This window comes from Mustela erminea, chromosome 10 (assembly GCF_009829155.1).
Source record: "Mustela erminea isolate mMusErm1 chromosome 10, mMusErm1.Pri, whole genome shotgun sequence".
Taxonomy (NCBI): domain Eukaryota; kingdom Metazoa; phylum Chordata; class Mammalia; order Carnivora; family Mustelidae; genus Mustela; species Mustela erminea.
This window is the reverse complement of record NC_045623.1, coordinates 29,393,134-29,418,345: the sequence shown is the minus strand read 5'-3', so window position 1 is coordinate 29,418,345 and position 25,212 is coordinate 29,393,134. Positions and strand designations below refer to the sequence as shown.

Sequence of the window (25,212 nt, the reverse complement as noted above, 5' to 3'; positions counted from 1 at the left end):
GCAAATCAAAACCATAAGGAGATATCATCTCACACCTGTTAGAATGGATGTCATCAAAAGACAAGAGATAACAAGTGTTGGCAGGGGTATGGAGAAGAGAGAACCCATGTGCACTGTAGGTGGGAATGCAAACTGGTGCAGTCACTATGGAAAACAGTATGGAGCTTCCTCAAAAAGTTAAAAATAGAACTACCCCACTTCTAGGTATATATCCAATGGAAATGAAAATAGGATCTCAAAGAGCTATTTGCACTCCCATGTTTATTGTAACATTATTCACAATGCCAAGTTATGGAAACAACCCACATGTTGATCAAGTATCAACAGATGACTAAATAAAGAAGATGTGGTACACACACACACACACACACAAACACACACACAATGGCATTTTAATCATCCATGAGAAAGAAGAAAATCTTTTTTTTTTTTTTAAGATTTTATTTATTTATTTGACAGAGAGAAATCACAAGTAGATGGAGAGGCAGGCAGAGAGAGAGAGAGAGGGAAGCAGGCTCCCTGCTGAGCAGAGAGCCCGATGTGGGACTCGATCCCAGGACCCCGAGATCATGACCTGAGCCGAAGGCAGCGGCTTAACCCACTGAGCCACCCAGGAGCCCGAAAGAAGAAAATCTTGACATTTGTGAAAATGTGGATGGACCTTGAGAGCATTGTGCTAAGCGAAATAAGTCAGAGAAAGATAAATACTGTAGTATACAGAATGTAAGAAAGCAAAAATGGTAGAAACTTAGCAACAGTAGAGTGGTAACTAATAGGGCTTGGGGTTGCAGCTGCGGGAAATGGCCTGATGCTGGTTAGAGGGTACAGACTTCAAGTTAGCATGAATAAATTCTAGGGATCTAATGTCCCGCATGGTGATGGTGGTTAATAAGACTGTATCATATACTTGACAGTTGCTGAGAGAGTAGAACATAAATGCTCTTACCACAATAAAGAAATGTAATTCTGTGACGTAAGGGAGGTGTTAGCTAGTGCTGTGGTGGTAACCATTTTGCAATATATCAGATCAACACATCGTACACCTTAAACTTACAGAATGTCTTATGTCAATTATATCTCAATAAAGCAGAGGAAAAACTCTAAAAACTTCAGTATAAATCTGTTGAGAAGAAGGAGAGAATGGGAAAATGTTTAGGTTGTATAAGATAAACAATTGACAGACATGTTTCAAAGTGAGAAGTCGGGCGCCTGGGTGGCTCAGCCAGTTGAGTGTCTGACTCTCGGTTTTGGCTCAGTCATGATCTCAGGGCTGAGAGATGAAGCCCCACCCACACTGGCCTCCGGCTGCTTGTGGAACCTGCTTGGGATTCTCTCTCTCCCTTTTCTTCTGCCCCTCCCCGCCACCTCTAAAAAAAAAAGGGTGAGAATTCAGTAGACAATATCAGAAGCAGAAAAAAACCCATGGCAGAAAGAACACGTAATTTGGAAGTGTGGGGGAAGTTACAGAAGAAATAGCTAACGTATGACCTCTAGGGAAAGAAAATGAACAGTGGGAAAGCAAACGCCTGTCTTCTCTCATTAGCCTCGTGCTATTTGACTTAAGATTTTACATACTACTTTGATAAAACCAAAATGTATGTCGACTAACTTAGAGCACTATTTCTTTACTAAGGAGTTCTGCTTGCTTTTTTACATGGTGCCAAATTTTGGAAACCTTAAGGTTTTTCCTCGTCCCAAGGCTGACAAGATCTCATGTTCTGGCCTGCACTCCGGGGGTGGGGCTGGGGGTTAGCCTGCCTGGGTTCATCTTTGTCATGGATGTAAGTAAGCATCGTGAGAGCTGAAGACGTCACACAGAGACCATCAAGCGTCAGGATACAGCGACCTGTAAAATTTCTCTTTTACAACCATTCACTTGAAGAGGGGTCCACAGAGAGCCATAAAGATGTGGCTAGGGGTGGTGAGAGGAAGGAACTAGAACCGTTCAACTCCGAGAAGGGACGCTTGAGGCATGACTTCATCATCGATTTTAGATATTCCAGAGATGGTTTCCAGCTGCTCTCCACTGGCTGAGCAGGCAGCGAGGGGTTGGGTGAATAGCCGAGCCTGTGGGATTTAGGCGGGAGACAGATGGGTTTCCTAACCCTAGCCAGCGTCACCGGGGACGGCTACAGAATCCTGTTCTTCGTAATAAAGACAATCTCCTTTTTCTGGAGGGTTGGAAAGATGGAACGTACGGTGATGTTGCTGAAAGAAACATCAGGAGAGGGTGGTCTCTTCGGGGACCACACAGCACCCGTTTGCTGGGGACCAGATTTATACAGGCGGCCGTCCCTCCCGTTCAGGCTGGTCCTTGTCCAGGAGCCTCTGCACAGAGTTACACCCTCATACTGTTGCTGAGTCCTCAGCCCTTGGCGGGAGCCACCTGCCGCTGACATTTGCCTCTGGGACGCTGAAGTTGCTTGCTGGGCCTGATGCCGTGTTGTCCGAGGGACGAGTGTTTGCCGCACAACCCTAGTGGGCTGTGACCCAGAGCCGCCACAGGACTCCAATGGAGGGGACGGTTAGAGCCTCTGCTTGGCGCCTTGAGTTGCTATGGTGTCCTGGGGCTCCGGCTTCCACAGGACAGCCACAAGTTTAAAATGAAGGGGACACCGGTTCCCAGGGCCAAGCGGGGGACGCATCGTAGAGTCACCTACTCTCTCACTCCCCCAGGTCTTCCTTATGCCACTGCCACAGAAGCGGGGTGGAAGGTGCTGCACTCGCAGTATGGCCTGGGGACACAGGCAGACCTGCCGGAAAGCCCCGGCTTCCTCAGCTCAGCCCCAGGTTGCCTGACACGCCCAGCGCTGCATTGCCCTCCCGCAAGCCAGTTCTCAGAATACCGTGAAATCCAGAGATGAGTATCATTTTAAGCTTCATCGGATATAATCAGGTCCTCTTCCTGAGGGCAGGTTCTGCTGCTTGTGAAGGAGGCAGAGATGAAGGTCGTGGCCTCAAACACACCCGGGGAGGCACGGCAGGGCGATGTTACCTTTGAACATGGAGAAAGGTCTAAGAAGACAAGGTGGAGGCCTCAGAGACACTCTGCTTGTTTAACCCTTTTCTGTAGGATGGTTTCTAATTGGGGGCACGTGGGGGGGTGTATTTAATGACTCCTGTCTCCACAAGCCAGCCTGAGTTGGAAGGGCCTTCTTTTTAAGTTGTTTCTCTCACCACATGATAACCCAACTTCTGGAACTGAGGCATCCTCTTCCAGCCAAGCCCCGGAGAGCCTGGAGTGACAACCAGAGAGTGTCACAGACTACGGCAGTCACGCTGCTGCCCGAAATGGTTGGTCCCCTCCCGGGGAAATGTTCTCAGAACGAGGATGCTGAAGCCGAGACTTCAACACCCGGAAGACCAGACCCCAGAGCCCCCCTCACAGTGGCCTGTGAATCACTTGTTTCCTTACCAGATGGAAAGCAGGTGCTGTCCTCTTTTCCCTGTATCCTCTCGATGCTCTAATAAGTTGTAAGGCACGTAAATCTCCTAAATGGAAAAGCAAACATTCTTCCTTTAAAAAAAAAAAAAAAAAACTGAGGAAAGGGAAAAACCATGTCAGAGTTTCCTGGCCGATACCACTGTTCTAGTTTATCAGACCAGCATGAATTCATATCAGCAATAGTTTCCCTGGTATTTCCTATTTTCAGTAATACTGAGTTGAAACACACATCATCCTTTTCGTGGGGCGACTGGATCACGGGTTCTCTCCTCCCAGTAGGACTTTCAGGTTCTCCTTTCCTTCCTGGATGATTTCAGTAACAGCAAAAGACAGCCCTTTTGCCAGCTCTTGAGACATTTCTGGCCACGTTCCGTTTTCTCCCTCAAAACCTAGGCTCTTGTCAGAACCTTAATTCATAGTGACTTATTAGCAACCAGAGCGCGTTGTAGCATAATCCATTATGAAGTAACCAAGCTTCACTTGAATCAGAGGTGGCTTCTCGGAAAGGGCCTCATTTTCTAGAACTGGCACCAGCAGGAATTGAGAGGGTCAGGGGAGGGGTGGCGCCGGCCCTCCCGCCTTTGTGTTATCTTTCAGGTTTGGGGTAGGGTGAAGGCCATGCCTATTCTGTTCTTTTTCACTTTTTGTTTCCCCTCTGCTTGGGAAACTGGCTTTTGCGTTCTTGGTTGCTGTGTCATGACACGTTCCACAAATGATTTACACTGAAATGACCTTTTAAGAGCAGAGTAGAAATCAGCTGGATTTTAGGAGCCTGGAGCTGTGCTGGAACTTTCTGTCCCTTTCACGTCAAGCTGGAGCTCACTGGTGTCCCTGTGGCTGCCCTTCCTGGTCACATGATTTGGTGGTGATTTTAATCACCAAGCCAATGCTGGCAATTTTTACATATGTAATGTAGACCTTGGGAATGATTATATAATTAAACTTCCGAAAGGGAAAATGAGATTAAGAGAAAACTTACAGGATTTGGGGGAGGGGAGGCATGGTAAAGAGGGAAGCTTGTTTATTTTCATTCCTCAGTATTTTTTTTTTTTAATTTTCCTTTTTGTTTGTTTGTAGCATTGAGTGGCATGACAAGAAGTCAGTCCAAGAAATAATTTAACCTTCGCTACCAATGAGTATGAAAGTTTTGCCAAATGCTTATTGCGTTACTGCTTATTGCATTTATAAATCATCACTGTTGATCATTTGAACCAGAGAAGTTTTAAATGGTGTTTTTTAAGTGCTGTCTTTTTTTCCTCTCTTCCCAGAAATAAAAATGACCCTCCTGATCGCCCAATCCTTTGGTCTCTTTCCATTCTTTTCCGCTACCATCAAGGAACAGCCATAAAAGGGTCATTTTTAATCACTGTGACAAGGATTCCAAGAACCATTCTCATGTACATTTCCAGCGCTCTGGAGGGCAAGGTAAGTCTGTCCCTAAGTGCAGAGGGCAGAGGTGTTGGGGGGCGGGGGCAGAAAAGGTAATCATTGGGCAGCTGCAGCAGGTCCCAGGACAGGACTGTGGACCCACGGCAGTGGCCATTGTTTCTGTGAACACTTATCCTGTTTGTTTGTTTGTTTTTTAAGTAAAAAAATATACTATGAGATAGGAATAATATTAGTTTGTTTCTCTTTTAAAGCTAAAATATTCCTTAACTTTTCTGTTTCCTAGAGGGTGCTGTGGGAAGTGACTGGTGTGGAGTGGGGAAGGTAGTTTTAATAAGTGAGTGGGAGAGAGAATGTGTGTGTGTGTGCGCACACACGTGTGTGTATGTGAGAGAGAGACAGGGAGAGAAAATGTGCTTAAGAGTGAGAAGTGGACAAGCTGACCTAAATCTCAGCTCAAAAGACAGAAAACTGTAGAGCTTTTGTGCCTGGGGGTTTTTCTCCTCCCTGGTTTTTATTTCCATGCACATTTGGTTATGAATGCCAGTGGAAACCAGAACACCAGGAAAACAGCTGTTCTCATGGTATTTCTGGCTTGCCAAACAAGGGAAGTCTGGACTTTTCCCAACTTTTCTGTTCTCACACAATGTTAATCCCTTACCCACCCCCACCTCAGTGTTTGTGACTTGATCAGAGTTTCACAAGTTTACCTGGTTCCAACCTTTTGGACGTGGGTCTGTGTCCTTACTAAAGGACACATAAATTGGGGAAATTCTACACGTGGGTTTATTCCTATATTTTTAAATTGTTTGATGTTTTTAAGTGTCTAATCAAGGCTTAAGATTGGTACATGAATTAGAAATAGTGGGTTGAATTTCACATAAAACTATCTAGCTTCCTTATCATGAAATACATGCTAAGGACTTGCCCTGATTGTAGAGTATTTTCTTGTATTTCTATTGAAAGATTGCCCTGCAAATACTAATTACGTGCCCACATTAAAAAAGAATCAAGTTTGTCTTTTTTTGGAAATAAATCCTATAGTGAGATTCTCAGGGCTACATTTCAAGAGATGGAAAAATGTATGCATTTTGGTGACTTGCAGAGGCATTCCAGTTCCAAGCCAAACCTAGCTACTCTGGCTCCTGCATTTTGTACTTTGATCCTTCAATTTCAAGAAGGATTTTCTCTTTCTAAGGATTTTATCTATTTATTTGACAGAGAGAGAAATCACAAGTAGATAGAGAAGCAGGCAGAAGGGGTGGGGGGAAGCAGGCTCCCCGCTGAGCAGAGAGCCGGATGCGGGGCTCGATCCCAGGACCCTGGGATCACGACCTGAGCTGAAGGTCGTTAATAAGGTTAATAAGCAGAGGCTTATTAACCCACTGTGCCAACCAGGCGCCTTCAAGAAGTACTTTTTTGAAGAGTAGAACATATTTCTATTTTAAATATATTCATTGTATGCATTGGCAATAGATAATCACAAATTAATGAGCACTAGAGAACCTTGCCATCCTTCTTAGAGCTAGGCTCCTTAAACTCTGGGCCAGCAGCCTTCCATCAATCTAAAAGAGGTGTTAGTGACTGGTCTCTGTGGCAGGGGTCCACAAGGTTATTTATCACTTCTGAGATCCCAGAAGGATCAGGGGGCCAAACTCCCCTTTCGTGATCTCACTGCTTTCTTCAGTTAAAAAGACACGGTTTTCCCCCACACCGTGTCTACTACTTAAACACTTCTCACCACTGCTGTGTGATCTTTCCTACATGAAATGGCTCATTCACAACCACAGCCAGGCTGAAAAGTGTCCAGATCAAGTTTCATCCAATTAACACTGGGACAAGAAAATGTCCATATAAGGCTGAGTTACTTCTGGGGTCTTCAAGAGAGGACTATTTTCAGGATTGTTTAAAGGGATTTTTTTGTTGTTTGTTTTTTTAACTCTGGGCAGTCAGTGGGACACATTCAATCACCCCTCCTCCAAGAGTTTTATTCACTCTTGAGCTATGCTATGTCCAAATTACATGTCAAAGGACTAATTTGTCCCTTGAAATTTAGCCCTAAAAAATTCTGTATGGGATTTTTTTTTTCTGCAAAGAAAATCAAACTTGGGGGCGCCTGGGTGGCTCAGTGGATTAAGCCGCTGCCTTCGGCTCAGGTCATGATCTCAGTGTCCTGGGATCGAGCCCCGCATCAGGCTCTCTGCTCAGCAGGGAGCCTGCTTCTCTCTCTCTCTCTGCCTGCCTCTCTGCCTACTTGTGATCTCTCTCTCTGTCAAATAAATAAAATCTTAAAAAAATAAATAAATAAATATAAAAAAAAATTTTTTTTAAAGAAAATCAAACTTGATTCCTTTTTTTATATGGGCACATAATTAGTATCTACAATGTATTATTTGTTTCATGATCTTTAGGTAGTAGATTTTACAAGAACACAAACTGGTTTGAAAAAGCAGATTTTATCACTGACAACACTTAGGGGAAGATGGAAAGAGTTGTTTGTTTGGTTTTTTTGAACTAGAACCAGAATGCCTAGTTTACCTTTGCTAGTAAATATGGACTAACCCATTTCTGGTTTTGCTGAGGTCACCAGCAATCATCACAAGGTAAGCCCACAGAAGAAAAGCTTCACCCTCAGCGATAATCATGGTAATAACTAGTAGTAGTAGTAACATGTGCAGAATGGAAGGACATCTCCCACACCAAGTGCCTCCCCAGGTACATAAATCTCCAAGTTAGAAACTTGGACTATGTGTCTGCAGAAACTGCCTGCTTCTTTCTTTCTGTATTTCTGACTCTGTTCGTTTGGTTCTGATCCCAATTCCAGCAGCGTGGTCCATGGTCCAGATGTGTGTGCAGACACTGCTTCTGCTGTTCCTGGTGTCTGGACAAATGCCTGCGTCAGTTCAGCCAGGTATGTCTACTGCCGCATGCCCCAAGGACACACAGAGGGGCCCTCCAGTGGACTCCATCTCTTAGGTCAGGGGTCGGCAAATTTTTCTGGGCAAGGCCAGACTGTAGGAATATTTCAGACATGGGGGCCATTCAGCCTCAGTTGTAACTACTCAACTCTGCCGTGGTGGTAGGAAGGCAGCCACAGACCAAGTACTAATGAATGGGCATGACTGCATTCCAGAAAAACCTTTATGGACACTGAAATGTGAATTTCATGTCATTTTGACCTGTCAAGAAATGTTGTCCTTCTTTTGATTTTTTTTTTTTTCCCAACCATTTAAAAATGTGGAAGTTATTCTTAGCTTTGACCAGAGGAAAACAGGCTGTCTGATGGATCTTGCTCCTGAGCTATAGATTATATAGGTCATTAAAGCCATTCTTCCAATTCTGAAGGAAATGTGTTTCCCTTCTCAGAAATAAAAAGGGGAGGAGTTTTTAGAAATTCTAGCATAATGAGTATGTGTCAACTGAGGGCTAATTGTCAATGTCTTCTTTAAGAACTGTATGTAATTTTCCTGAAATAGGAAAAGAATTGCTTGTCTGATTTTTATATATTTCACCAGCTTTTCTCTTTCAAGCTATAAATATTCCTTTAAAAATCAGAAAAAATTATATACTGCAGTTGTTTGGATTTCACATTTTTTTTCTTGAGTCTTTCAAACTGATGGACACTTAAGTATATGTTACGCTTTTCTGTAGATAATTTCAGAAATTAATAGCCCTCAGCCAAATTTCCAGAAAACAGTATTTTTCTAAGTCAGCTTTTATAATTTAAAAGTCCACAGAAATCTCACTTAGCAAAGTATTTCTTATTATTGCCCCTCTTCCTAATAAATATACAGCCAAAGTAAAAGGACTAATTAGACCATCTGTTTTTAACATCTTACTATAAGTGGTTTTAAGAATACCTTTCATTTTTCAGGATAAAGTGTGGTCTTAATAGTGTAAAACTCTATTTTTAGGCGCTAAAGAATCTCGAGTTCATTTTAGAGTATATTTTGTTTTAATTCAGTTTGCTTTAAGCCAGCATAAAGCATAGTAAAATATCATAGTACTGGGCCATTGCGGGGCTCAGGTGGTTAAATGTCCGCCTTCTGCTCAGGTCATGATCTTGGGGTCCTGGGATCCAGCCCTGCGTCGGGCTCCTTGCTCAGTGGGAAGCCTGCTTTCTCCTTTCCTTCTGCTGCTCCCCCTGCTCGTACTCTCTCAGTCTTTCTCTCTCTCAAATAAATAAATAAAATTAAAAAGTAATTAGCCCCTTTCAGAATAGTGAGTTGTATAGCAAGTGAAACCAGACCCTATGACTGTCTTACTTATCATGGATGTGATGTGCCAGCTTCTCTCTAACTAGAACTATGTGCACACATCCAGACACCAACTTAGTCTGCAAAGATTTTGAGATGCATGAAAATCAAGGCTAAGAAACATGATAAACTAGAAAGATGAAAGCATTGGGACCACTGATACCCAAATATGTTGGCCACAGGGTCCCATAAGGCCCTAAAGTTGATTGGCCATCCCCTCTCACTGTGTGTGTAAGTTCACCTCCTTTCTCTGTTGCTCCTTCACTCACGGAAGCCTGGGGGCTCCTTGTGGGTGCCAGGAACCACCCCTTCAGGGGAGGAGAGCAAAGGTGAGGAGGCAGAAGTGTGGGCCGTACCTCCACCACTTTACCCTGGCTTCCATGCAGAGCAGTGCCGCTCCCATCGGAGCTCGGAGTGGGATTCCATGGAAGGTTTCAGTTGAAGACAGGGCAGTGCTGCTAAACCATATTTGTTAGCCACTGTCCTGCACCTTGTGCTTCTCTCCTCCGCCTTGTTATCCTGTATATTCTGCGCTCTGAAATTCCACCACCTGTTAGGAACCCACTCCCCTTTCCCTTGGGAGTTCAAACTATTTCAAAGATCCTAAGTAGCCTCCAAGCTAGCCACACCTTAATTACCATTATAAAGAACTAGGGGCCTTTTACCAGATGTTCAGTGAGAGTGTCCCTGAACCACAAAAAGACCCCACTGGCCTGGATTCCGCCCATGATGCCTCCGTGTTGCAGATGGGGCTGGGGCCTTCAGATTCTGGTCATGGGGCTGGTACACTAGGCTTCAGCATGAACCAGCCGTCAGAGTGTCTTTCATTGTGGTGGCTGCTGCAGGACCCAGCAGCCTAGGCCAACACAGGCCCTGCAGGGAGGCCTGCTGGTTTGAGAGGGAGAAAGGAGGGGAAGCGTGGAGAAGGAAGAGAGAAAAATGATGTGAATACTGATAGGAAGGAAACAGTCCCTTCTAGTCGAAATCCACTCCTGGAAAACAGAGAAAAACAGAGATTTTAAGAATAAAGATAATCACCGTATAATCGTGGTCAGAGCTGTTGATCTCACTGGGCAGAAGGCAAAGGGAGCCTGAAGTGAGAAGGAATTTAGATTAGCCTTTTGAAAAATCTCCTGGCACCGTCGCAAGTTCCCGGGGGAAGATTTCTCTGGAAATCTGATTTTAAAACGCTGCGGCCTATTTTACTGGCCTTGTTTAGTGGAGTCGGAGCTGGGAGATGCTGAAAGAGAATGAGACCCATTTGTTACCATCAGAGCCCAGATGCTCTTCTTTACTTAGCATCTAGAAGCCGGTCGTGTTTCACCGCTGCTGCTTAAAAAGCCTGATTCATCTTCCCCAGCCCCGGGAGGGAGGCAGGTGGCAGTCACTGCATTCTTACAGACCTCCGGCCTAAGGCTGCACAGTGAGTGACTCACTTGCAGACGGGGAGACCAAGCCCCACATGTCATCATGTCTCATGACTTGTCTCTCCACCGTAAAGACCAAATATGTGTATACCTGAAAAAGTGACGTGGGCACACCTCCCACATTTATCCAACACCTATGTACTTGTTTATGCTGTATTCAAACCATCCAGGCTTGAAAGGGAAGGGGACTGTGGTGACAGAAAGCCAACACACAGCGAGCTGACGAGCTAGCCTGAGGAAGGGGGCGACAGTGGGAGGCATTCCCGTGAGACCTTTATGTCTGTGCAGAGGCGCACTTTTGGTGCTGGAACGGGGACTGTGGAAGTTCAGCAAGGGGAATCTTGGTAATGAGGAGAGGTTTCCTCGAAGACCTTGCATTTGTCCTAGAGCAGAGCATTTGTCCAAGAACCCTGACCACCCACTGGAGGTCATCAGCTGAGAAGGGCAGCAGGAGCCCTGGGCTTTCTAGCATTCACTGTGCTCCCAGCCATGCGCTGACACTTTCCTGCCTTCACATCAATCCAGTCCTTCGTTTTCCCCCACAACCCTTTGAGATAGAATCTCCAATTGATAGATAAGGCTTGAGAGGGCACATAGCCAGTAGCAGAACTAGGGTTTAAATCCATATCTGCTTTGCCTCCAGGACCCAAGCCCTTCACCAGTACACATTGTTAAACAAGGGGAGAGGAAGACACAAGTACTGTCTGTGGTACTCTCTCAGGCACCTGTCCCTGTCAGGGGCCAGGCCCATGAGTTGCTGACACTGGGGCAAATTTTTGTGGAGGAGGACATGAAGGGTGTAGGGGCATTGAAAAGGGTGAAGGGTGAATCATGCAGTTATAGATCCAGAAAAGGCTTATCAGTGGGGTCAGGGCCCACCGTCTCCCTTCAGGCAAGTCAGTGTCAAAGCTTCTGGGAGGGGCGCCTGGGTGGCTCAGTGGGTTAAGTCCTCTGCCTTCGGCTCAGGTCATGATCTCAGGGTCCTGGGATCGAGCCCCACATCGGGCTCTCCGCTCAGCAGGGAGCCTGCTTCCTCCTCTCTCTCTCTGCCTGCCTCTCTCTGCCTACTTGTGATCTCTGTCTGTCCAATAAATAAATAAAATCTTTAAAGCTTCTGGGAGACTGGGCTGGGCTGTTCTCAGAGATTTTCAGTCAAGGAGATCCTGTAGCCTCTCGCTCCTTCCCAGCACGTTCCAGGATCCTGACTGAGAAGTGCCCCTGTGGGGCTCTGCAGGCTAACGCAGTGGCAGGAATGACACACCTCTTACTTCTTAGTGTGTCCACTAAGTTTCTCATGGAAATGTCTCCCTAGGTACACATCTCCTGTCCATTGATGACACAGATGTCTGTCCTAACTCTGATGTTAGTTCTAATTTAGATCGGTATTCCTCCAAGTCTGAAACCCACTGGTGGGCAACAAGGCTCTTCCTGATGATTCCCCACTGACCTGAACATTCCAGAATGTTCTTTCTTCAATTCTTACAGGCAAATGGCAAAATAGCATGGGTTTTCATTTTCATCTGCAACCAAGAGCTATTAACTAATCAGTAAAGTACATAGTGTGTTACTAAAGCTTACTAAAATGTGCTGTTTATGAACTAAAATTGGTGTTTTACTTCGTTTCCTGAGGACTCAAAGTCATTACTCTGTCAAAACGTCAGGCACCACAGCTATGCCTGGCAATGCTGCAAAGCTTGTGAGTGTGGGCACACAGAGTTGGGATTAGCAACCTGGGGAAGGAACACTTTGCTGTGGGTATACCCCCAGCCTCGCTTTGGGCTGGCTCCGTTGTTCCGTTGCAGTTATTCTTGTCTTAATTAACATTTTACTTCTGTTGACTATTTGGCTCTTGTTTAACTCGTCTTTTCATGGTGTTGAGAATCGCATTCCTCTTCAGTCCTTTGTTCTGGCACCAGAAGTGGGGATGGGCATGGGAAGAGACCTGTGGGCGGAGGGCAAACAATTTGAGAGTGACTGTTTCTACTCCATCTCTCCTGGGAGGAGCTCCTCTGTGAAGCCGGCCCTGGTCAGGTGCAGCAGCCTCACAGAGTGGGGACAGCGTGAACCGCATGTTTTTCCAGCTTTTTTTCACATCATACCTCTTAACCATGCTGAGGACTTGCCCTGGGGTCACAAAGAGCCACGAGCGATGGTTGACATTGCCCAGATCTCCAGCCTCCAAATCCTGTGTGTGTACAGAGCACATGGGAGGTCATCTAGCCACACCCCCCTTGCAGCGGTGCTCCCAGGACCCCTGTCCCACAGCCAGGGGAGCAAATCCGTGACATTCCTGGTAACCAGATGCTGGTGAGACGCCGTCAACCCCGTCAGTCTCGCAAGAGCAGAGCCCTGTAACGCCCAGCAGCTTCATGTCCCTCCACCGCCGTGGGCATCTCCACCCCAGGCCCTGCTCAGCTGCTGGAGAAGACAGGCCAGCCCGTGTCTGCCATCGTGCAGGCCATAAAGCTCCCAGGCTGCGGTCCTTTGACATCTGTTGGGAATGAGACACGAAGTTGATCAGAGACGGCTGTAGTTCTTTTCTCCCTGACTAACAGATATACGGCTCGGAAAGGCCACAGATGATCTTGTCCGGTCCAGGGTGGAGAAAAACTCACCACTGCTTGGAAAACAACCCCCTTCCCTCCCTACTTCATAGCCCACCCCCACCACCCACACTGCCTGCCAGTCCCTTTTTTTCAGCACACATAATGTTGGTCTCTGTCTTCCAAGCCTTTGTGGCAGGCCTGATTTTGTAACATCTCAAAGCCTTTGCTCCCCACTGCCGGCTTTCCTTGCAGTTAGCCCGGTTTCAATGACCCTCTTTCTCATAGTCCCATCAATAGCAGAGGCAGTCGGTGACCCGTCTGTGTCGGGTTTTGGTTCATCTCAAGCCAACTGGCAGATCTCCAGTGACTTCTCTTCTCTCCCCAGGGCAGCACGTACAAATCAGGGGGGCGGGGGGAGAAGAAAGTCATGAATATTGTGCAACTTCTCTCACTAGATTATGAAGATGAGGTGACCTCTCTTAAAAGGACACAGTGGTCTTGGGAGTTGATGTTGCCATCATGGCCTCCTCCCAGAGCATCCGGACGGCCATTCTCTCCATGACAGCAGTAGCTCTGGATCCTGCCACTCCCCAGCTATTCTGGGGGCAGCCAGCTGAAGGGTGAGGGTCCTGGAGAGCTGCCCCCAAGTGTGCATGTTTTAGGAATAGGCTAACACATGTGTCAATATGATAGTTTGCATTAAGGCCCATTTATAGACGATGCTAAGCCTCACAGCCCAGCTGTCTGGTGGCAAATGTTACTGCCCTGGCTTTAGATGGAAAGGAATTGAGACAACCTATTTGTCAGGGGCCCCAGGCTGTCTGGGGGAAGACAAACCGCATCCTCATGTTTCCTGGTGCCTGGCTTGGGGCCTGCTGTCCTTAGGGCCGTGGCTTCGTGTGCCTTCTTGGGAGCAGCCTCTCTGGAGCCCAGCTCCCACCTGCTGTGGGTGTGTTGCAAGAGTCAGGGCTCAGGAGGGTGAGGCCCTCAAGCCCTCTTCCCAAAGTGAGCCTCAGCAGCCTCTCCTCCTCGTGGGGTAAGGCCCAGGGAACAGCTGCCATCTTAGGTTGGATTCTGAGGACCTTCCTGGCTTGAAATTCTTCTGCCTTCTCAGAGGGGCAGTTAATATCTGTTGAGTGAGTGACTGCGTCACCACAGGGAAGGGAGGTGCACGGGGAGGGTCAGTTGTGCATGGAGCCCTCGGCTACTCAGAAAACCCTGCTGAGAAACAGCCGAGCATTAGGCTTTAATGGCTTTGACTCTCCATGGTGTGTAAGTCCTGAAGGCAAGAATATGTCCGCTTCCTGGACACTTGGCACGCACCAGGCACTGTGCTAGCTACATGTGTTAACCATCTCCAAACAGATAATCCTGTAAGGATGTATGATTATTATCCGTTTTCCTTCCTTTTTTTTTTTTAAAGATCTTATTTATTTATTTATTATTTATTTGTCAGAGAGAGAGAGCACGAGCAAGCGCGCACACACGTAGGCAGAGTGGCAGGCAGAGACAGAGAGAGAAGCAGGCTCCCCGCTGAGAAAGGAGCCCAACGTGGGACTGGATCCTAGGATCCTGGGATCATGACCTGAGCCGAAGGCAGTGGCCTAACCTACTGAGCCACCCAGGCGCCCCCTTTTTTTTTTTAAATAGATGATATACTTAGTTTCCAAGAAGTTGAGTAGCAGCCCACTCTGGGACAGGAAGAAAATAATGGAGCTGTGTGTTGAAGTTTTGGAGACTTGATCAATCATTTTGCTTCCTTGTCCAAGTTCTGAGCAACCGAGAGAGCTAACAATCAAGCAGGTAAAGACTGAACTTCGAGGGGTGCTTGGCTGGCTCAGTTGGAGGAGCATGTGACTCTGATCTCAGGGTTGTGAGTTTGAGCCCCATGTTGGGTGTAGTGATTACTTAAAAATAAAGTCTTTAAAAAATGCACTGGGGCACCTGGGTGGCTCAGGTAATTAAGCATCTGCCTTTGGTTCAGGACATGATACCAGGGTCCTGGGATGGAGTCACACATCAGGCTCCCTGCTCTGTGGGGAATCTACTCCCCCGGCTTGTACGCTCTTTCTCTCTCTCACTCAAATAAATAAGCAAAAATCTTTAAAAAAAAAATGTTAAGAGGCACCTGGGTGGCTCCATCCACTGTCAGGCTCTGTGCTCAGTACGACGTCTGCTTGTCTCTCTCCCTCCCCGTCTGCCCCTGCTCATGTACACATACTCCTCTCCCCCCCCAAATAAATAAATAAAATATTTTAAAAATAAAAAAAAAATTAAAATGTAGGGGTGCCTGGGTGGCTCAGTGGGTTAAAGCCTCTGCTTTCGGCTCAGGTCATGATCCCAGGGTCCTGGGATCGAGCCCCACATCAGGCTCTCTGCTCAGCAGGGAGCCTGCTTCCTCCTTTCTCTCTGCCTCTCTGCCTACTTGTGATCTCTGTCTGTCAAGTAAATAAATAAAATCTTTAAAAAAAATAAAAATAAAAATAAAAAAATTAAAATGTGTTGAAACATTTTTTAAAAAATCACCTGAGTACCTAAGGAACATGTCAGAAAATGCATTGTAGGAACAGCTTATTAATGTTTCATTCCTGATGTAGGAACAGCTTATTAATGTTTCATTCCTGATATAGAGGGACCAGCCCACCCTCTCCCAGGCCCAGCCAACAGTATAGACCTGCCTCTGAGGTCTCTCCTGTAAGCTTACTGCCTAGGAGCCAAGAAGGTGCGTTCTCAGTGACAGGTGGATCCCAAAGAGAATGACAGATGGCTGATTTAGCCTGAGCTCTGCCCCTTCCCCAGACATACCAGTCCCTTAAGTCAGCCTCCCACTCTGGGACCAAATGAGAGGTGTTACCCTAAAGGAGGTCCCTGGCCATGGAAACACAAACACAAGGTTACCCAGGACCAGGATCAAAACCCAGGTCTTCCTCAGTCCACTATAGCACTCCTTCCGCAGGATAGGAACTCAGACCCTAGAACTATAGGATCATGGGGCACCTTCCCCTGATTACAGCAGAATCTGGGGTCCAGAGGCTTGAAAGCCTGAACCAGGGTCACACAGGTGGACAGTGCTTTTTCTTCTCTTCTCTACCTTGTGTCTTTTTCTCTCCTTCTGCCCTCACAAGTGTCACTGAGACACTGGAGATAGACAAGTACACCGCTTTACACAATGTGAGCTGCCCTGGCTTTACCTTTTCAGCAGAACTGTAGGTAGATCTGTCCCTTGGGCAATATGGAAGTCAGTTCCATGCTCCAAGGGCAGAAGGGTGGGGAACATTTGGGGCTGGCAAGGACGAAGTCTCCCCTCTTATTAATGGTTCCAAGTCCCCAGCTTCCTTCCCCAAGACTCTTCTCTTCTCCTTACACTTTAGCTCTCTCTTTTTCCTGGAAGGCATTTATCCATACCTCTTTTTTTTTTTAAGATTTGTGAATTATTTTAGTGTGTGTGTGTGTATGAGAGAGAGAACAGAGGGAGGGGCAGTGGGAGAGGGAGACAAGCAGAGTCTCCGTTGAGTAGGGGAGTCTGATGCAAGTCCCAATCCGAGAACCTTGAGATCATGACCTGAGCCAAAATCAAGAGTCAGTCGCTTAACCAACTAAGTCCCCTGGGCAACCCAACATTTGTCCATGTCTTATGAGAACTCCTCTTTCCTCCCCTTTCCCCACTTCCTTGGATCTGGACCATAAACCCATTTCCTAGCATTTTGATAGAGTGGGAAGAAGGCAGACGGGTCTGGGCTTAAATTATAGTTCCTCCACTTACTGTGTGACAACTGGATGAACCCCATACAGAAAGCAAAATTCTTAAACCTACCTCCTAGGCAGTAAGAGGGCCAGTTAAGCCTATGCATATATTATAGTATGCTCTTTGCCTCAGTACATGCTCCAAAATGTTAAGTTTCCTTTGTGAGGGGAAGGAGAGGTTTAGTTGCTTTCATCTATTCATTTGTTTGACAAATATTGGAGGTCTACCATGTAGCTAGACAAGTTGGGTACAACAGTGCCTATCTCCTGGGATTATTACAGAGAATTAAATAGATAATGTTTGCAAAGCTCTTAGTGTCCTGCCTGGCATGTAGAGGTGTGTGCTGAGTAAATGGAAGCCATTATCGTGTTTTCCAGCCCACAAAGTGACCAGCACTGATGCTTTCCTACACACTTAGATCAGTGCTGAGCTCCTGGGGTTTTCTATGAAGACTGCTCAGTGAGAAATGTATGTCTGCATCCTTAGGGAAATCCTCAGAATACACCTTTCTCTTCCCAGGAGCACTGCACTAATGGCTTATGGGGAGCAGTTGAACTGCTAAGAGGGGCCCTTCCGGTCCCCCTAGTCCAGAATAATGCCCAGGCTTTCCCCTCACGAAGGGTGATGGTGAGGGAACCCATGACCAAGACAAGAAAAGATGGTGGCCTGAGGTTGAGGAAACACGCCCTGCACAGCAATCCATTTGGCCCTTCTCTTCTGTATTTAGCGCTCATTTTCTTCTTCATGCCCATTTTTCAGCAGTCCTGGGCTGTTGTGTCATGGCCTACAAGGGCAACTGGGGCTTTTTTCAACAACGCTGGTTCAGACGTCATCTGTTGCAAGGAACCACCATTTGCTTGCTTTCTTTTTTTTTTTTTAAAGATTTTATTTATTTATTGACAGACAGAGATCACAAGCAGGCAGAGAGGCAGGCAGAGAGAGAGAGGAGGAAGCAGGCTCTCCCTGAGCGGAGAGCCCGATGCGGGGCTCGATCCCAGGACCCTGGGATCACGACCTGAGCCGAAGGCAGAGGCTTTAACCCACTGAGCCACCCAGGCGCCCCCACCATTTGCTTTCTTTTAAGACTCTGTTCACAGGTGTGAGCGTTCTGTAGACTGTGAAGCAACTCCTTACTGCTCCTTGTGCCTTTTCTTCACGCCTGCTCTGGCTACACTGGAAATATGCTGAGGGAGATTGTCTGTGTTTTTAACTTTGGTCTGTGAAAACCACCTTTAAAGTTCACAAAATCCAGTTTCCTCATAAATAAGGAAGCAGGTGATACATGAAAACACTGCCGTGATGAACGGTATTCAGTGTGGCGCTGTGGCAACCGCAGACGGATTCCCATGTTCTTCCAACCAGCAGGCTCATGTCTCTGTGGGTGCCATGCTTGCCGGGCCACTGAGACTGTTCCCACCATCACCTGTGATTCCCAGCCAGGGTGGGGGCTGGATTGGGGGACGTAGTTCAGAACTTTAACAGTCCAAGTTCTCAGCATTACCCTAAATGCTTAAGAAATGTAAATGTTATTTAACCGAACCACCCCCATAGGTGATGGGAATTAAGGAGCACACGTGAGATGAGCACCGGGTGCTGTATGAAAATGTTAAGTCACTGTATTGTGCACCTGAAACTTACATCACACTGTATGTTAACTGGAATTTAAAAACTTCTAGAAAATGTAAAGATTATAGATTAGTTTCAACATTTCCCAAATTCATTTAGTGTAGGAAATGAAATTAAATCATTAAGTAGTTCCTATCCCAAACCTAGTCTTCCCCTTAATGGGAAAGAGGTTTCTTCATGTCCTTTCTCTCTCCCTAGACTGCTTCTGGAACAGTTATTGTCAGAGGGCTCTGAATGCCCACCTCTGAACCTGTCTTCCCCTCTTCTCTTCCATAGTCTTCTAAGTAAGACAGTGACTGGGAGGACATTCCTCTGCTGTCATTTCCCAGTTGTCTTTGTCCTAGACATGGAGACAGGTTGGGAGAAAGAAGTGATTGTTGGCTAAGGACTAGAGGATGCATTCATTGACTAAAACCTGAAAGGTATGAGTCCAGGGTTGAAGGAATAAAAGCCACTTCAGTGCCCCAGTCACTAACTCACATTCTGCCACAAGCTGGAATCTCATGGCGCTCTGGCTGTCAACCTCCGCCTGCCATCTTGGACTGACTTCCACATGGTGTGCATCTCGATCACAAACTCAGATGTGCAGGGAATACTATGTCCTGTTTTTCAGCCTAATTTCTGACTTGGAGCTCCCATTACACTGGGCTGGCAGTAAATTTCAGCTGTTATTCTTGGGCTTCTAGGAGATTTCAGGTGTCCCTAGACGTTAGTACACACAGGTTACCCTTGAGACATCCCCCTTTCCTGTTCATGGCATCCCATCTTCAGGCTTTACTTGAGAAGCAGGACTCTTTTGCAAGGCCCCTCATGGTCTTGTCTACCTGGATGTGCACTTATTAGTTAACCAGCCCTCCTGCTTTGTCTGGGATGTTCTGGTCTTAGCGCTGAAAACCCTGTGTCTCTCGAACCCCTCACTCCCGGCAAGCCCATGCCCTCAGAATGGGTACTTCCCTTGAGAGTCTTGCCATTTCTCCACACTCTGCTGAAAAAAAAGAAAACTGGACCCATGCTCAGACCCACAGATCTCTTTTCCTTTCCTCCTTCCGCCCAGGGGAGTCTCACTTTCTAATCTAGGGCTGGAGGAAGGTCTATATGCTTACCTCCTACTCTGAGACACTTGGTTCACGCTGAGGATCCTCTTCCTTCACCTTCTCCACTGATAGGTAAGAGCTTAAAGAGCTTAAAATTTTGGAAAGAAAAAGCTAATATGAGTTGCAGACTGAGTGTCTTTTTGCCCCCCACCCCTCAAGAGCCCCCAACCTTGCCTCAGGAAATGAGCCCAGAGCCTGAGTCCTTCTTGAGTGGGGAATGGGAAGGCGGGGGAGGGAGTGGAAAGTACACAGGGAAAAGAAACAGAGGTCAAGAGAGCAGAGGAAGCCATCACACATAGATCCAGGGTAGCTAGATACTCCTTCCATTCCCAGTCTTATCTCTATAGATGGTTGAGAAACAAAGCTGTGAAAACTAGGAGGAGAAGTAATGCAGAGAATTTGGTTCAAGCACTTCCTTATCTAGGTGGGGCTAGGCAGTTCCTAAAAGTTTTGGCAAGTGGATCCAGGCTTTGACAGTTCTTCAAGTGTGCTGATCTTCCCCCTCCTTTCGCCTTTGATAGAATGCCTCCGTTGGCGTCAGGGTGGGGCAGCAAGGAACATTTGCTAGACTCGCACTCGTCTGGGCAGTGGGACAGCTGAGGCCAGATGCCTTCCCTGGGATGCAGTGTAATGGGGGCAGGGAAGGAAGCTCGGGGTCTGTCAGCTGGGCCCACGTCCTGCCTCCATCAAGGTGGCAACAAAGAAACCTGGGGAGGTCCCAAGAACACGAGGCTGCTGATCTGGCCCGGTGCCCCATCCCCAGCCCTGACCTTGTCTGTGGATGGAAGCATGATTGAAGATGAGAGCCTGAACTTTCTCAGCACCAGCCCTGGCTTCATGCTGCCTTCACACAGCTTTTAGCATCTGCTAAGAGGAGCAGGGAGGGAATAAAGAAAACAGAAACACATGCTGGAAAGCACTACCCTTTCTCGTTAGAGATGCCTGCCACCACCGCAGACTGACTTCCAGGGAAATTTCTCTCCCAGAAGAGCCTATGGACAGAGGAGGCTAGAGTAGAAGGTCTGATGGTCTTTTGAAACTTCAAGAAGAAAAGATCGGTTGTTATAGCATCTTTAAGCAAATGCATTTTTCTTTTGAGTTTTTTGCTGCAAACTGGGCCAAGTTGCGCTGCAAACCAATAGTCATTCTCTGCAGCCAGCGACCTTTCCGCTGACTTCCTGGCTCTCTGTCAGCAGGCCTCTCTCATACAGGTCAGTCTTCAACGCACCAACCCTGTGGCCACCAAAAACGTGTTCATGAAGGGACAGAACTGTGACCTAAAATGATCTCCCCAAACCGCGTGGTGTATGAAAACGTGTAAACATTCCCATTTCGGTGCCCCATCCCTTCTTGACATTTCCATGGTCCTGAGCTTCAAATCAGAAATGCGTGACATTCTCTTATGGTTCTGAAGAACCAGCCTCCTAAAGTCTGGTTTACAGTAACAGCCATTTATCGCATTTCTACATTAAGCCAGGCACTGGCGTAAACATTCTACATAAGCAGAATGGGCTTACTCTCCGGGGCATGCTGCGTATCAGGTGGTGTTATCCTCTGTGTACTAAGGAAGAAACTGAGGTCCAGCGGCAGAAGAGCTCGAGGAGGCTGATGGCGGTACTGTGTGGTGCTCCATGGAACTGTAGATCGGTGGCCTCGGTGGCTTTATTGTGCTGCCTGGAGTTCCTTGTCAAGGAAAAGGGTGAGGGAAACAGGAAACCAGGGGTCTTCATTAGCCTGGGACAACCCATCTATTTAATCTCCTACCTGATAAAGCCTGAAGTCAAAACAACAGAACAGGCATTTTCCCATTTCACAGATCCAGAAGTTTCCTCTGGCCAGAGGGAAGATAGAGCCTCCATTCTGAGTTTGGTCATTGCCTCCGCTGATGATGCACGGGTCAAATGAGTGGTTGTGGGAGCTCTCTGTGCTGGTGAAGGGCGCGTTGGACCAAGGCAGCAAGTCTTCACAGCCCAGGACCCTGGACGTGCCTTGTCATTTTTAATCAAATTGTTCTTCTGTTGGGTTTTCATTGCAGAGGGCAGAGCTTTGCTCACACACCCATGACAGGTCAAGGTTCAGCAAGATGCGTTCCCTGATTTGACTTTTCCTGGATTTGGCAAGGGAAGGGCCACTGGCTGTGAATACCTACCTAGTCCCTGTTCCTTTTTTGTTACCTTTGCCTGGTCACTGAGCATGCAGAGATTCCCTTTTCCTCATCAGTAAAATGAGAAGATTTTTCCTGGGTGATGTCTGGAGTGCCTTTTAATCCTAACATTCTACCCAAAGAACAAATGTACCAATCAATTGAGTTTGGGTTTTATATGGAGGCATATCATTTGGAAAACATTCTTGGTTTGCCAAAGGCATCTTCCTTTATCATTCAACAAACATTAGCTTCACAGAAGCATTGTTTGCAATATAGGGATCAAGAGGGGCCCTGCAGGTACTGTGAAGTGCAGAATAGTAATGAAATTCACTAAAATCAGGAGGTGGGAGAAAGTTGAGGGGACTCTCACCCACCCCCTTTTTTTTTTTTTTAGAAATTGCTCTCTAGGGAGACAATCTCCTTTAAACCTCTATCGCTATTCTTTTTTTAAAAAAAATTATTATTGAAATAGAGTCGACACAGAGTGTTACATTAGTTTCAGGTGTACAACATAGTGATTCAACAACTGTGTGTCTGTCCCCATACGATACCATTGACTCTGTTTCCTGTGCTGTGCCTTTCATCCCTGTGACTTACTCATTCCTTAACTGGAAGTCGACATTTCCCACTTGCCCCTAAATCACTTTGCCTCCCTCCCCCTCAGGCAACCATCATTTCTCTGTATTTGTGGGTCTATTTCTGCTTTTTGTTTGTTTTGTGTATTAGTCCATATATAAGTGAAATCATACATATTTGGCTTTCTACATATAGTATCATGTCATCTGCAAATGTGACAGTTTTACTTCTTTCTAAAGACAGTGGTCTTTCTTTCTTCCAACTAATTTGGATGCCTTTTCTTTTTCTTATTTGATTGCTGTGGCTGGGACTTATTTCCAATACTCTGTTGAGAGAGGTGGTGAGGTTGGACATCCTTGTCTTGTTCCTGATCTTAGAAGGAATGTTCTCAATTTTTCACTACCAGGGATGACATTAGCAATGGGTTTTCATATATGGCCTTTATTAGGTTGAGGTCTGTTTCCTCTACACCCATTTTTTAATCATAAATGTTGGATTTTGTCAAATGCTTTTTCTGCATCTGTTGAAATGATCATATGATTTTTATCCTTCATTTTGTTAATGAGATGTATCATGTTGATTCATTTGCAGATATTTGAACTATCTTTATATCCATGGAGTAAGTCCCACTTGATGGTGATGAATGATTCTTGTAATATATTATTGAATGTAGTTTGCTATTACTTTGTTGAGGATTTTGCATCTATGTTTAACAGGGATATTGGCCTGTGGTTTTCTTTTTTTGTGTATTGTCTTTGTCTGGTTTTGGTATCCTGGTAATGCTGGCCTCATAGAATGTATTTGGAAGCTTTACTTCCTCTTCTGTTTTTTGGAATACTTTGAGAAGAATAGGGATTAACTCATCTTTAAATGCTTGATGGAATTCACTGTGACTCTGTCTGCTCCTCGATTTTGACTTTGGGGAATTTTTTTATTATCAATTCAGTTTTGTTTCTAGAAATTAGTCTTTTCAGATTTTCTGTTTCTTCTTGATTCAGTTTTGGAAGATTGTATGTTTCTAGGAATTTATCCATTTCTTCTAGGTTGTCTCATTTATTCGCATATAATTTTTCACAGTAGTCTCATAATTCTTTGTATTTTTGTGGTGTCAGCTGTTACTTCTCTTTTAGTTCTGATTTTATTTATTTGGGTCCTCTCTCTTTTTTAGTTATGAGTCTGGCTAAAGGCTTTTTAAATTTTACCTAACTGTTCAAAGAACCAGCTCTTGGTTTCATTTGGGCTTTTCTATTTTTTTAAAACTCTATTTCGTTTATTTGATCTGATCTTATTCTTTCCTTCCTTCTGTTAACTTGGGGTTTTATTTATTCTTTTTCTAGTTTCTTTGGGTCTAAGATTTGGTTGTTGTTTCGAGTTTTTTCTTGTTTTTTGAGTTAGGTCTGTATCACTATAAACTTCCCTTTTAGAACTGCTTTTGCTGAAATGTTGGGCTGTTGTGTTTTCATTTTATTGTCTTTATCTGTTTTTCTATTTCCTCTTAGATTTCTTCATTGACTCATTAGTTTTTTAGTAGCATGTTGTTTAGCATCCATGTGTTTGTGTTTTTTCTTATGCTTGATTTCTAATTTTATGCTGTTGTGATGCATGATATGATTTCAGTCTTCTTAAATCTGTTGAGACTGGTTTGGTAGCCTAATGTTTGATCTATCCTGGAGAATGTTCCATTTATACTTGACTATGTGTTCTGTTGGTTTGGGATGGAATGTTCTGTATATCTCTTAAGTCCGTCAGGTCTAATGTGTCCTTCAAAGACACTTTCTGCCTGGTTATCTACCCACTGGTGTAGGTGGGTTTTAAAGCCTCTACTTTATTACTGTCAGTTTCTCCCTTTATGTCTATTAATATCTGCTTTGTGTATCTAGTTGCTCTTACATTGAGTGTATAGATATTCACATTTGTTAAACCCTCTTGTTGGATTGAACCCTTTATCATTATGTAATACCCTCTTTTGTCTCTCCTTACAGCCTTTGTTTTTGTTTGTTTGTTTGTTTTTAAAGATTTTATTTATTTATTTGACAGAGATCACAAGTAGGCAGAGAGGCAGGCAGAGAGAGAGAGAGAGAGAGAGAGAGGAGGAAGCAGGCTCCCCATTGAACAGAGAGCCTGATGCGGGGCTTAATCCCAGGACCCTGAGATCATGACCTGAGCAGAAGGCAGAGGCTTAACCCACTAAGCCACCCAGGTGCCCCCAGCCTTTGTTTTAAAGTCTATTTTGTCTGCTGTAAGTATTGCTGTCCTGGCTTGTTTTTGTTTTTGTTTTTGTTTTTCCACTTCCATTTGCATGGAGTATCTTTTTCTATCCTTTTACTTTGAGTTTATATTTATCTTTAGGTCTGAACTCAGTCTCTTCTAGGCATCATATAGATGGGTCTTAGTTTTGTTTTGTTTTGTTTTTTTAAGATTTTATTTATTTATTTGAGGGAGAATGAGTGAGAGAGAGAATGAGAGAGGAAAAGGTCAGAGGGAGAAGCAGACTCCCCAAGGAGCTGGGAGCCCGATGCGGGACTCAATCCTGGAAGTCCGGGATCATGACCTGAACTGAAGGTAGTTGCTCAACCAACTGAGCCACCCAGGCGCCCGATGGGTCTTAGTTTTTAATCCATTGCACCACCCTGTGTCTTTTGATTGGTACATTTAGACCATTTACATTTAAAGTTATTATTAATAGGTGTGTACTTATCATTTTGTTAATTAATTTCTGGTGGTTTTTCTAGTTCTTTTCTGGTTCTTTTTTTCTTGCTTTCTTTATGATTGGTGACTTTAATTAGTGTTATGTTTGGCTTCCTTTCTTTTTATTTTGCATATATCTGTTTTAGGGTTTGTGGTTACCGTGAAATTCATATATAACATCCTAAGTATAACGCAGTCTATATTAAGTTGATGGTCACTTAAGTTCACACACATTCTGAAAGGACTTCTTAATCATCCTTAAGCTTTTATGTGTATG

General features: G+C 45.4%; 1 protein-coding gene and 1 long non-coding RNA gene across 6 annotated transcripts in view; one reads left to right on the top strand and one right to left on the bottom strand.

Annotated features, from left to right (window-relative positions):
- The window catches only part of SLC44A3 (solute carrier family 44 member 3), a 97,227-nt gene that overhangs the window by 53,110 nt on the left and 18,905 nt on the right, over nucleotides 1-25,212 (top strand). For 3 of the 5 annotated variants that reach the window (XM_032360597.1, XM_032360594.1, XM_032360595.1), the window contains exons 11-12: nucleotides 4,714-4,870; nucleotides 7,656-7,742. In XM_032360597.1, the coding sequence (XP_032216488.1) occupies nucleotides 4,714-4,870; nucleotides 7,656-7,742 (244 nt within the window). Of the gene's footprint in view, nucleotides 1-4,713; nucleotides 4,871-7,655; nucleotides 7,743-14,710; nucleotides 14,870-25,212 lie in introns of those variants that run through there. The other 2 variants (XM_032360596.1, XM_032360593.1) reach the window with 2 other exon arrangements.
- On the bottom strand, nucleotides 658-4,145 carry LOC116600546. The gene is made up of 3 exons (XR_004289704.1): nucleotides 3,416-4,145; nucleotides 2,847-2,995; nucleotides 658-1,367 (listed from the first exon to the last, which is right to left on the bottom strand). It is a non-coding gene; the product is annotated as an uncharacterized LOC116600546 (long non-coding RNA).